Below are 12,658 nucleotides of genomic sequence, written 5' to 3' on the forward strand. Positions count from 1 at the left end.
AGTACCAGATTAACAATACCTACAGCAGTTCCCTGTTTTAGAGAAGTTTCCTTTTTTTAAATCAAATGTGACTGTGTTGGACTTCCTGGGCAATTTTCCACTTAAATATATATTAAATCTGATAGCACTGTGGTCACTGTTTCCTTCTCCTGAGGTTGGCACGCCTGTTCATTGAAGCATGGTTTGACGTGGCATAGGAAGTCAGGCACCACCTCTGATGCTTTGTCATTTTCAGAAAGAAAGCACTATATTGTCTAACCATAATATATGAAAATCAAAAGGTGAGGCTCCATCTTGCTAAATGCTAAAAGTCACATCTCTAGCTTTTAAGTGTATTTACAGGTAGAGTGTCCACAGAAAAACATTCCTTCTCCTCTGTTTTTGCTATACGAGGCGCCACAAGCCTTGGAGACCGACGGATCTCAAGGAACCAGAGGAGAGAGGTTGTGTCATTTCCTTCCTTATCTTGAAATGGGGCTCCACCGTGTAGAAGTCCTTTTCAGACAGAGGAGTGTTCCCCCCCCCAGGGCCCCCTTTGGTCTTGATAAATTATTTTGCCCTGCTGCAGATGGCGAGTGTTGGCGTCCCAAACTAGACACCAGGGCTGTTGAGAGGCCAGAAGGGTCCAGGCTTGGCCTGCTCCTGTGCCTTTGGCGCAGCTGTGCGGCAGCAGCGGCGGCAGCTGAGGCGCTCGCGGGACTGGCCATCGGGGACGGCCCCCTTGGGATGCTGCGGAGCAGGGAGGGGAAGCGTGGCCTGTGGGCCGGCCTGCCGGCCGCAGCCTTCCAGAGAGAAAGGAGGTGGGGAGAAGCAGTGGAGGCTGGGGGGTGGGGTGATTCCTTTCAGACCTGTTGCGGCCTGGGCACGGAGCAGTGCATGGAGTGGGCCTCTGGAGACGGCCTCCTCGCAAGCCGCTCGCTCGGGATGGCTGGCCCTTCTTCACTGACACTGTGCGGCAAGCCCAGAAAATGTCACCGGCGCGTCACTGCAGTCCAGTCCAGTCAGGAGGCTGCCCTGTCTTTGTGGCTTCCAGATCTGACTTGTGGTGATTTCAGGGAGGTTCAGATGCAGTTGCAATGCCAGCATTACCCCATGTGGTTAGGCAGAAGGCTTGCGTGGGGCTTTGGGGGCTCCTAGACCTTTAAGGCAGGGTGGGCAGCTTCTCGGGCTCTGAGCGACAGGTGGTGCTGGGTTGGAGGCCGCGTGCTTGTGTGCGCATACACACACGTGCGTGCACACGCATACAGAGACCCACGTGCATCCCTATGCACACATGGGGGGGGATTGCTGGGGGGAGCTAAAGCCTCTCCCCCCACGTGATCCTGATTGAGATTGCCGCTTCCCTGATGCCTTTAGCGGTGGGGAAGTGGCAATCTTGGCTGATTGGGGGTTCCTCTTGGAAGCTGAGGCTGAAGCCTCCTCCTCCCCTCTGTAAGGCTCCCTCCTCCCCCAGCAGCCTCCATTGTGATGGCTGCTTCCCCATCACGATTAGCAGCAAGGGGGCAGAGATCCAGGGATGCTGTGGGGTGGGGGCGGTGCTACTGCTTCTGAGGCTGGACAGGGAAGCTGCCCTGAAGCAGTGGAGTGGTCCTCAGCCTGGCGGGGGGGGGGGGGGCTTGGCGTTCTCAGGACGTGGGTGCCTGCACCAGCATGTTGCACTGGAAGCGCACGAGTGGGCGATTCACTGCCCTCACCTACTCGCCCGCCCTTGGTCGCTGTCAGAGAGCCCCATCAGGTCACAACGGGAGCAGCGACTGGCACAGGGCGCATCGCGGGAGGCGCCCTCTCTGTTTCCCCGGCGTCGCAGAGTGGCCGCAAGTCCTCTGGGCCTGACTTCTCCGCCCCTCGCCCTGTTTGGTCTCTTGCAGACAAGCTCTGTTTCAACACGTTCTTCAACTTTGAGGACATGCAGGAGATCGCCAAGCACTTCGTGGTGTGCCACGTGGATGCCCCGGGGCAGCAGGCGGGGGCCTCGCAGTTTCCGCAGGGGTAGGTGGGCCGACACGCCTGGCCGGCACCAGCTGGGGGGAGCCCGCAGGGTGTGCTTGGCTGGCTCTCTCCGCCACCCAGGGCCAGGAGGCAGCCTGCAGAGGAGGCCGGGTCTGTCCCCAGAGGAGCCCTGGGAGGCCTCCCACCGTTCTCCCCAGCCCAGGACAGCAGGAGGGGGGCCCTGCCGTGCTGGGGGAGCAGATGCTCTTCTTGGCCCCAGCAGAGTGGTGCCACGTGGCGCCTGAGTCCCTGGGGCAAGGACAAGTCCGCCGGCATTGGCAAGAGCAGCTGCTCTTCGGGGCTGGCAGAGTAGCTTGGTGTGGCACGTGACCCCCGTGGGTCCGGGTGCATTGTGCAGCCAGGGACTCAGGCAGCACCAGGAACGCCTCCTGGCACCAGCGGGATCCCTCTGCCCATGCCTCTCCCAGCACAGACAGGGGAGGCAAACCAGAAGGTGGGGCAATGACGTCCCTGGGCATGGTCACGCCTGCTCACGCCATCTGGCCCCTGAGAGGCCCATTCCCCCCCCCCCAGAAGGTTCTGACCCCTGGCCTAAAGGGGAGCCCAGACTTTCTCTCGTAAGGGCCTGGTTGATCTAAGCCATGGGGGTGGCGTGAAGTTTGCACCTTGTGGCAGCTCCGCGTATAACGGCCTCCTCATCACGTCGTGGCAGGACCTGCCTCTGAGAGGAACAGCCTCCACGGGTCCGGGCTTAGAGTCACGTCAGCTGGCTCCCAACCAAAGGCAGACACCGTCCACCCTTCCCCGAGGGCAGCACTGAGCTTGGGCAGCCAACAAAGCACGTGCCCTCAAGCTGCACCGAGGGGGCGGGGAGGGGGGTGTCCAGGGCTGGCTCAGGGCCCGAGAGTTGCTCGAAGGGAGTGTTTGTGGCTTCCCCAGAGAAGGAGGGATGTCCCCAGGGCCAGGGCCCTCCCTCGGATCTCCCCCGTCCCAGGAGGACAAGGGGGACCCACTCTGTCCTTGCTCTCCTGCTCTCTCTTCACAGGTACCAGTACCCTTCCATGGACCAGTTAGCGGCCATGCTGCCCAGTGTGGTCCAGCACTTTGGGTGAGCCTTGGATGTCTTCCTGTTTTGGTGGGGTGGGTGGGGTGGGGTGGAGGGCTCACAGTACGGCAGGGAGAGTGAAAGTTCACCGAGGAGCACGTGGTGGTGGTGGTGGTTTTAAAGGTGGCAGGCGGAAAAAGCCTCCCTTCTTAGACAGCCTTCCCCAACTTGGCACCCTGCAGATGTGTGGGTCTGCAACTAGGAGATCTGCATCAGCATAGCTGGCTGGGGCTGATGGGAGTTGTAGTTCCACACCTCTGGAGGGGACCGCACCCCGAGTGTGCTAAGTGCAGGTCAGACTTCTTGGCGAAGCGCCGTGTCTCCTTCCTTGGAAATAGTTGGATGCCTGTGGGGGAAAGTGGGTGTTTTCCTGAAGTGCAGGACATGGTCCTTGGGAGGAAGGGCCCACTGGCGAAAATGTTCATGGATACGACCATGTTGCCCAAATGGGGGCCACCCAATCAGCACTCCATAGAGGCCTGAGTTGGAGTGGCAGGGTAGTGTAGTGGATAGAATGTTGGATCTGGAGGTTCAAATCTCCACTCAGCCATGGATCTCCCTGGGCAACCTTTGGCCGCCCACACTCTTTCTCAGGTTCACCTGCCTCACCTGATCGTTGTGAAGATAAAATGGGGGGGGGGATACTTGAGCTCCTTCGAGAAAGGTGGGATATAAATGTAATAAAGAAACAGTAACAACTATTCCAATGAAGGCATGGCTGAGGAATGTTTCAGAACTAGTTAATGAGTTGGATTCACTTGCCTGAAGACTGTTGTGAAGAATATTGATCCGTTGGTCGCATTTGTCTTATAAACCTTTTGTGATGAAGGAGTTCAGCAGACCTCAGGTTGGTCCCCAAGCCAAGCAAGTGAGGCTTGGAGACAAGGCCATGAACTGGGCGGGAGACAAGGAGGTGTCCGCAAAAGAGCCACTGATGGGTTTTCTTTTCTCAGGTTCAAGTACGTGATTGGAATTGGAGTGGGAGCAGGTGCCTACGCCCTTGCTAAGTTTGCTGTAAGTGACCCCTGACTTTGAGAAACCTGGTGAGGTGTGTGAGTGAACTGGATCCTAACCAGCTATCAATCTGCTTTTATTAATTACACGGCATGCCTTAGGAAGGAAATGTTCACAGCAGTCTTTGGGGCATTTTCCAGGGCAGGAACCTTGCAGTTGAATCCGATGCATGTTTAGTTGGAAGTATACCCCACTGCGTTCATAGGAAAAGGAAATGTGCATACACTTGCAGCTCCAGGGGCAGGCTTGCTCCCTAAAGGTACTGTGGATGAATAATTGCATTCTTGTTATAGCTGCACAGTCAGCAGTAAAGGGAAGTAGGGTGGAAAAAGTCACCCAGATTGTGCAAGCCAGAGGCACAAAAACAGGAGCCAGGAAACTGATTCTCTGCTGTCCTTGTACACATCCATCCGTTCTTAAATTTGTACATTTATGCTGTGTACAAAAATTTGTATCTAGGAGCTGCATTAATTAATTCAGGACAAAATAATATCCTTTATCACCTAGATCTCTGGTCACTGTAACTAATGTCAATTAGAATTAATTTTAAAATTTATAAGCATGCACTGTTCGAGTAAGGGCAAAAGTACTTCCCTCCACAACTGCCTGTGGGATATGGTGGTTAAATATATTAAGGAAGAACAATTCATTTTTGGGTTGTGTGCCTTCAGATAGCAAAAATCTCATTCTCAAATTATAATTTTCAGAATTTCAAAACTTCATGCTAGGAAGGTGGTTAGATCCTGTATCAAAGCAAGCAAAGCCTCCCCCCCACCCAGTGTGTTTGCAGGAGGCTCTGTCCACAACACCTGCGAGGCACGAACGTTTCCCCCCCTCGCTGCCCCACCCCACAATGTGGCCATTAAGAATCCCCCTTTCCCAGCCTGCAGTTCAGTGAAGACAGGGATGCCACCCTTGACATCGGCTTTGTGATTGTGGCATTGAGCACTGGCTGCACAGCTGAGCACAGCGCCCGGCAGCTTCACCTCTGGAGCAAGAGCTGCAGTGCCAGGAGTCCTCGGGGCCCCTGTGCAAGCAAAACAGGCTGCTCCTCAGCAGCGTGCTGACTGGGCCTGGGCTGCCGGGCTCATCCCACAGCTGCCTGCCTGGCCAGCCGCACACTTCCTGAGCCCGGGCAGCCCTTGCGCAGGCTCTGAACTGTCTGCCCCCCCTCCCCCCGGCATGAAAAATCCAGGGATTCCCAAGGGGAGAAGAGGGAAAGGAGTAAAGAAGTGAAGGCTTGGGGGGGGGACAGAAAAAATGGCAGGGGGACACAGGAAAAACTGGAAAGAGAAATGGGGGGGGACAGAAAAATTCAGGGAGAAGAATGTATCTCCCCCACCCAGATTTCCCCCAAATCCCTGGAAAAAACATCTCCCATCCCCATTCCTCCCAGCAGGCCTTCATATCTCTAGGAAGGAGAGGGTGGGAATTTCCACCGGCTCCTGCAGGGATTTGTCTTTCTGACGGTGCACACACTGCCCTCTATCTCGGTCCCCTTCCAATCTCCCAGGTTGGTTCAGGAATGCAAGAGGAGGGGAGACCTGGAATATGCCAGCTGGAATTTCCCTCTTGCTGGTGACTGCAGATGTAGTTTTCCAGCTCCGAGGCCTGGGCCCTGCTTGGGGGTGCGGGCAGAAGCGGATTGGCGGGCTCAGCATGAAAAGGCGAGCACCCGACTTTCTCCAGCATCATGCAGAGAGCACAGTGGCCATGGCATGCCAAGAACGTAGGGCATCCTTCCCCAACTTGGTGCCCTCAGATGCGCTGGACTGCCACTCCCAATTTTCCCAGCTAGCATGGCCATTGGCTAGGAGTGATAGGGGTAGTAGTCCAGCACATCTGGAGGGCACCAGGTTAGGGAAGGCTGAAGCAGAGTCCCATTCTACCTGCTTAAGTGATTTTAGAAGTTGTGCCAGAATTAAAATGCTATTGCAGTACGAGGAGTGGGGCCTGGACCTTCAATCCAGCAATGTCACAGGAGTTGATTCCTGGAGATGCACTGCTGGAATGAACTCTGAGTGGCAGCTTGGGGCCTTGCACAGAAGATGCTCACCCACCCACCCACACAGCCCTCTTCCCTTTGGAGTGGTGATGACTGGGCTGGTCTCAAGTTGTGGCTCCTTTGGGGGCAGCTTGTTTCCTTGTGACGGTGTTGAAGGTGATCCATTCAGTGCATTTGTATTATTAAATCCCCAGAGTGAAGCATTTGCCTTTGGATGCGCACTTCGATGCTTACTGTTTTCTTCTCTGTCTCAGCGGATACTCCTGTGAGCCAGAATAATCGTCTCTGTTGGACTCTCTTTCTTGCTACAGCTGATCTTCCCAGATCTGGTTGAAGGACTTGTTCTGATCAACATTGACCCAAATGGCAAAGGCTGGATCGACTGGGCAGCCACCAAGGTGAGCACCACTTCTCCTGTGGCCATGTCAGTACATAGTATTTCCAGGTGACCTGGTGAGGTTACTGACGGTGCTCAGGCCGAGGACAGAACTCAGTGGTGAAGGAGAAGCCGGTCTTGTTGCTGCCAGGTGCAGAGGGAGAGCAGAGTCCAATGAAGTGCTCCTTTGAGTGCAGAACTTCTCTGCAAATGGTGATGTTTCACAGCTGCAAAGCAGTCAGAGCAGGGTCTGAGGTCAGGTTTGGTGTTCAACAGTTTGTAACCAGGGTCTAGAATTTCCAGCTATCCCAGAGTAGAATAAATTACATAAATATTCAACTTTGCTTCTGTTTGCTTAATCTGCGTGCTCCCCTTTGCACCAGTTTGGGGAATTGGTTTTTCGGGACTGGGAAGGAAAGCTGGAACACACTGAAGGCAATGAGTGTGGAAGAGCAGGAGGGTTGAGACTGGGAGCTGGGAAGTGCTCTACCAGTGGCCTGACCATGTCCCATCCCCAGACCCCCTTCTTGTTTTGGAAGCTTTGATGTAAGCTGCTCATGTGCTTCCCAGGACTCCCAGAGGGCATTCACCATTCCTTGTTCTTCGGGATCGCCCCTCCACTCCCATCAGCAGGCAAGGCCTTAGTCTCGCCATCTCCTCCGGGGGGAGGGGCGTCTTTGTTCTCCAGACCAGCCCTGCCTACTGGCAGCACAACAGGACCCCTGGTGAGCTCTGTGCTCACCGCCTCTCTTTCACATTCGTTTTGCTGCTGAGTCTTCTCCGCTCCCCAGCCTGTTTCCTTCCTGACCCAGACGAGTTAGGGCTGGGGGCCCTTCCCTAGGCGCGAAGGAGGAAGCGCTACCTTCGCCATGACCTCTGTTCTCCACTCCCCTGTGGGGCCACTGTGGGGTGCATCTTTGCGCCCTGCTGCATGCTGCCACCCGAGCCGCTGCAGTGTGGCCTGGCCAGGAAGCAGCGGGCCCTGCCACCTCCTCCCCTTGCAGGGCCAACAGACAGGAGCCCAAGGACGTGTCTCCCCCCCCCCCGCACCCCACTGGCTGGGACAGAGGTGGAGGCCAGGTGTCCCAACAGCACGGGAGAAATGGCCATCAACACCAGAGGTGGCCCTGACTGCATGACACCTGAGGAGGCTGTCATGGCAGCACGGGGGGGGGGGCATAATTATTCTCCCTCTCGCTGCCCCAGACTGGCAGACTTGAGCAGGGACAGGGCCCATCCCGGGTTCCCACAGTGGGTGCAAGCCCTAGTCTTCAAGGAGGTAAGGGGGCCATGAGGCCTGGCCCAGGGGTTGGCCCAAGAGGGAAGATGAGAAGTTCAATCTACTTTTCATCCCTCCAGACCCTCTGGCAGATCATGGGGACTCTCAGGGTCCAAGGCTGAGTGGCCACACAGCAGGAAGACATACTAACAGCAGCCTCAGTCAGCAAGCACATCAACACACATGGCTGAAGGGTCAAAGAAGCCACACACCTCCTGACGCCCAGCCTCACAACTCCCAAGGACCAGTAGGGGGCAGACTTCTGCAGTCTGCCCATCAATGCTCCATGACGACTGATGCTCGGACCTTGGAGTCAGTCTCCCAGGATTATGCCCTGGAATTTGCTCATCACCCCAGGAACAATTTTTGGATTACTCTGAAGTCCCCAAGTCCCCGAAGCACCGCATGTTCAAAACCGCCATCCAGCACCTGTTGGATATCTGGATGAGCCATTGAACTGGTTCCATGTGAACAGGAAAGATTTGGGTCTACTCTGATTTTTTCTTGGTTCCCAAGAAAAATGAGTCTGTCAGAACCATTTTGGATTAAAATGGCTGAACAAATTCATCCAGAAATGACACTTCAAGATGGAAACCCTGAAGTCAGTAGTGGTCAGTCTGACCGAAAATGACTTTTTGGCATTAATAGATCTCCCCAAGGCTTATTTGTATGTGCTAATCAGACCCAGTCATCAGAAGTTCCTTCAGTGTGTTTACCATCACAAACACTTCCTTCTGGCTGACATCTGCACCATGGGTATTTACAAAAATTCTGGCACCATTAGTGGCTCACCCGAGAGAGAAGGGAATTTACTTGCATCCATACTGGTCCGATCTGCGACCAAAGAGAAAGGAATCGGTGATGTTTGGACTACTCTGGACTGCCTTCAGGCGCATGGCTTCATTGTGAATGTACAGAAAAGCTCCATGACAGTGTCTGGAACAACTGGGGGTGATCTTGGACACAAAACTGTACAGGGTGTTTCTCACAGAGGAAAGGAAGAGCAAGCTCTTTCAGATGGTGGCAGAGACAGTGCAGGCAAAGCAACTGGATCTAATGTCTTTTGCTCAGCTCTTAAGTTTAATGGTGTCCTGCCAGGAGATGGTCAACTGGTCATGCTTCCACACTCGACTCCTGCAATGCTTACTTCACCCCTTCCAGGCTCACAGAGCACATCAAGAGACTTCATAGTGGAGATTCTGGCAGCTGTACAGCTGCCATTACAGTGGTGGCTGCACCCCCACCCACCCCCGCTCCCCAGCTGACATGCAGAATGTCATTGGTGAACCCCAGCAGAGTCATCATCACCATGGACACCAGCCTGTTCAGTTAGGGGGCCCTTTTGGGGTCCCATATAACTCAGGGAATCTGGGCAGTGACAGAGGCGAAGAAGAGTGGAACTGGAACTGTTCCAGTTCTTCTTGAACTGAGGGCTATTAAGCTGGCTCTCCTGAATTCCAGGGCAACATACAAGATCTCCATATTCCGGTGAGGACAGACAACATAGCTGCAAAAGCATATGTGAACAGACAGGGTGGCATGAGATCAGCAGCTTTACATGGACAGGCATGTGCGATAAGGACTTGGGCGGAATCGGGGCCGAGCATCTGGCGGGGAAATCCAGCCTCCTGGCCAATTGGCTCAGCTGCAAAGTGGTGCAAGAGGCAGAGTGGGAGCGTCACCCGTAGCGTTTCAGCAGATAACTCATCAGTTCAGCTTGCCAGAAATAAATCTGTTTGGCACGCTGCAGAATGCAAAACTTCCTTGGTTTGTGACAAGGGATCCATGGCCAGAAGCCATAGGAAACAACGCTCTCGAGATTCTAGGGCTCCTTTCTGCCTTTCTGCCCCTTCTCTTGCTTCCAAGAGTGTGCTGCAGAATCGAAGAGTTGGGTGCGGAGATGATTCTGGTGGCGCCACGCTGGCCATGGAGACCTTGGTTTCCAGACCTGGTCAACATGTTGTTATGGCAGGGTTGGAGGCTTCCTAGCAGGGTCAACCTGCTGACCCAGGGACCAGTGACACACCCTCCGCCTCACATGTTTCATCTGACAGCCTGGAGGCTGAGCGGCAATGGTTAGGGAGGCTGGGCTACTCCCAAGGGTCCTTGTTACTCTCTTGGCTTCATGTAAACCTTCTTCTAATCGGGTATATTCCAACACCAGGAGGGTGTTCCTGTCACGGTGTAGGCATGAGGGAAGGAAGTCCAAAGAGGGGCAGGTTCAAGATATCCTGGATTTTCTGCTGGCAGATATGACAAAAGGGCTGAGCATGAACATCCTGAAACAGTAGGCAGCAGCCCTGAATAGTGTTTTGGGGTGTAGAGGTGGAGTGGGCCTGTCTTCCCATCCCCATGTCCACCGATTCCCAAAAGGGGCAGGATTGTTGATTGCTCCAACCATCCATAGGTTTCTTTCATGGAACTTAAACTGGGTTCTTACAGCAGTTATGGGGGCACGCTTTGAGCCCATTGGTAAAATCCCTCCTGGAGTTCTTACCTTGAAAAGGTTTTTCTAGTGGCTGTGACATCTTCATGCAGGATATCAGAGTTGGGCGCACTCTCCTCTAATCCACAGTTATGTTTTCCACAATGACAAGGTGGTTCTTCACCCTGATCCATCATTTATTCCCAAGGTAAATTCAATTTTCCATAGGCCCCAGGAGGTGGTCCTACGATCTTTCTTCCCTAAGCCAAAACATCAGCAGGAAAAGAATTCACATATGCTCCATGTTAGAAGAGCTCTCCATTTCTATTTGGACAGGACAGCTGCACATAGGAAGTCTGAATCACTTTGTGTCATTTATGGATGCCTCCCTTGGCAAGAAGGTGTTGGGGACAACTATTTCCAGATGGCTTAGGGAGTGTATCTATCTGGCATATGTCAGTCTTGGGAAACAGCCTCCTCAAGGGGTGCCTGTTCACGCTGTCTTGGGTATGGCCACATCTGCTGTGCTGTGAAGTTGGTCCTCCATAGCAGAGATTTGTAGGGCTGCTGCTTGGGCCTCTGTACGTACTTCCTCTTAAGTGCTAAAAGGTGGATAAATACTGTTCTGCTGATGCAGCTTTCAGTAGAAGGGTGTTGCAAAGTGTGCAGGTCTGAGATCGTTAATTGGACCCCCACCCTGCGATGGGGCTGCTTTTGTACATCCCGAAGGATACAGAATTATGAATGCCCTCCATGAGTCCTGGGAAAAAGGAAATTCGTACTGTGAATTCCTCTTTCCAGGACTCCCGGAGGATGTTCACTTGCCTCTTCAGTACTTGATATGGGATGGTTTTTTAGGGCTTCTGCCTCCACTGTAAATGTGGTGGTAGGTAGTTTTTCCTGAGATTAATTCCTGTCTGTGTTGATAATTTTTGGCTTATCACATTAGTGTGTTTGAATGCATTATTTTTAACTGGCATACTGCCAGGAGTTATAATGTTAACATATATTCTATAGTTCCTTCTTTTTGGAAGTAGTAAGAGTACCAGTCTAGAGAGCAGGGATATCCTTCCCACTAGAGGAGATGGCAAAACCTTGGCCTACTGATGGAAGAGGAAGGGCTATCCTGAAGGATAAAAAATTATGAATGCCCTCTGGGAGTCCTGGAAACAGGAATTCATGGTAAGCATTTCCTTTTTCCTGGCTTTGTCAAAACATGCAAGCCTAGTTTTAAGAGCATTGCAGGAGGCCCTAATGATAGAATCATAGAATAGTAGGGTTGGAAGGGGCCTACAAGGCCATGGAGTCCAACCCCCTTCTCTCGTTCCCACTGCCATCAGAGACACATTTGGTGGGGATGCAAGAGAGGGCTTTCCCGGTGGCCGCTCCCAGGCTCCAGAACTCCCTGCCAAGGGAGGCTCGGTTGGGCCCCTCTGTTTTTTTTCCTCTGACAGGCAAAGATGATTTTATTCAGGAAGGCCTTTGGCATATCAGTGGGTCTGCTGCTGAAGGGGGTTTGAAATGGTTGGTGAGGTTTATTTCTTTTTATTGTGTTTGTAAGGTTTTTATGCTACGTGTTAATCTGGATTTGTTAGCTGCCTTGAGCACCATTTTTTGGTAGAAAGGTGGGATATAAAATAAACAAGTAAGTAAATAAATATTAAGCAACAGCTCTTTTTTAGAGGGCTCCTTGACTTTGCAGTAGATTTCTTGCCTAGGAGGCAAGGCACTGCTACAGTTGCTTGTCCTAGTTCCTCCTCCCAAATGGAGTGAGCTGTCCTCTGCAGGATTATGCCTCTCTCCACTTTCCCCTAGAATCAGCCGGGGTGTCAGGAGCAACTTGCAGGCCAGCACTGGTGCAGGAAGTCCACTTTTGGGCTTGGCCCTCCCAAACATAGAGCCAAGAGAGGAAGAGTCCGCCAGTCGTTTATTGGCAAGCTGAAGGCCGAAACCTAGACAACATCACAAAACATATTACAGAAATAAAACAGTGGGCAACTAAACAATTAAAAAGAGAGCTTAGTGAATCGGAACTAAATTACATCTGGGTCTCTACACACAGAGTCATATTTACAGTTAACTGTGATGGCAGTTTGGGCGTTAGCATGAATTTTTAAAGCTGTTAGGGCAAAAAGCGCAACCTGCTGGGTCAGGCAGCAGCGGAGTCCCTCGCAGCCCCTCCTCCCCATCTCATGTTGAAGTTGCCATTCGTGGAGATGGAGCACAAGGGGGTTTCATGGAGAGAGCCAGTGTGGTGTAGTGGCGACAGTGACGGACTGGGAGCCGGGAGATCCGGGCTCTAGTCCCCACTCGGCCATGGAAGCTCACTGGGTGACTTTGGGCCAGTCACAGACTCTCAGCCCAACCCACCTCGCAGGGTTGCTGTTGTGAGGATACAACGGTGAGGAGGAGGATAATGTAAGCCGCCTTGAGTTCCTTGCGAGAGGGAGAAAGGCGGGGTATAAATGCAATAAATAAATAAATAAATAAATAAACGTTTGCTC

The 12,658-nt window shown here is 53.1% G+C and overlaps 1 protein-coding gene across 4 annotated transcripts in view; it reads left to right on the plus strand.

Annotated features, from left to right (window-relative positions):
• Positions 1 to 12,658, plus strand: part of NDRG4 (NDRG family member 4) — a 96,779-nt gene that overhangs the window by 59,353 nt on the left and 24,768 nt on the right. For all 4 annotated transcript variants that reach the window (XM_084812307.1, XM_084812306.1, XM_084812308.1 and 1 more), the window contains 4 exons: positions 1,869 to 1,989; positions 2,996 to 3,058; positions 4,009 to 4,069; positions 6,386 to 6,472. In XM_084812307.1, the coding sequence (XP_084668433.1) occupies positions 1,869 to 1,989; positions 2,996 to 3,058; positions 4,009 to 4,069; positions 6,386 to 6,472 (332 nt within the window). The remainder of the gene's footprint in view (positions 1 to 1,868; positions 1,990 to 2,995; positions 3,059 to 4,008; positions 4,070 to 6,385; positions 6,473 to 12,658) is intronic.

Source organism: Heloderma suspectum, chromosome 8, assembly GCF_057233095.1.
Source record: "Heloderma suspectum isolate Gila_16-S chromosome 8, 16-S_ref, whole genome shotgun sequence".
NCBI lineage: Eukaryota > Metazoa > Chordata > Lepidosauria > Squamata > Helodermatidae > Heloderma > Heloderma suspectum.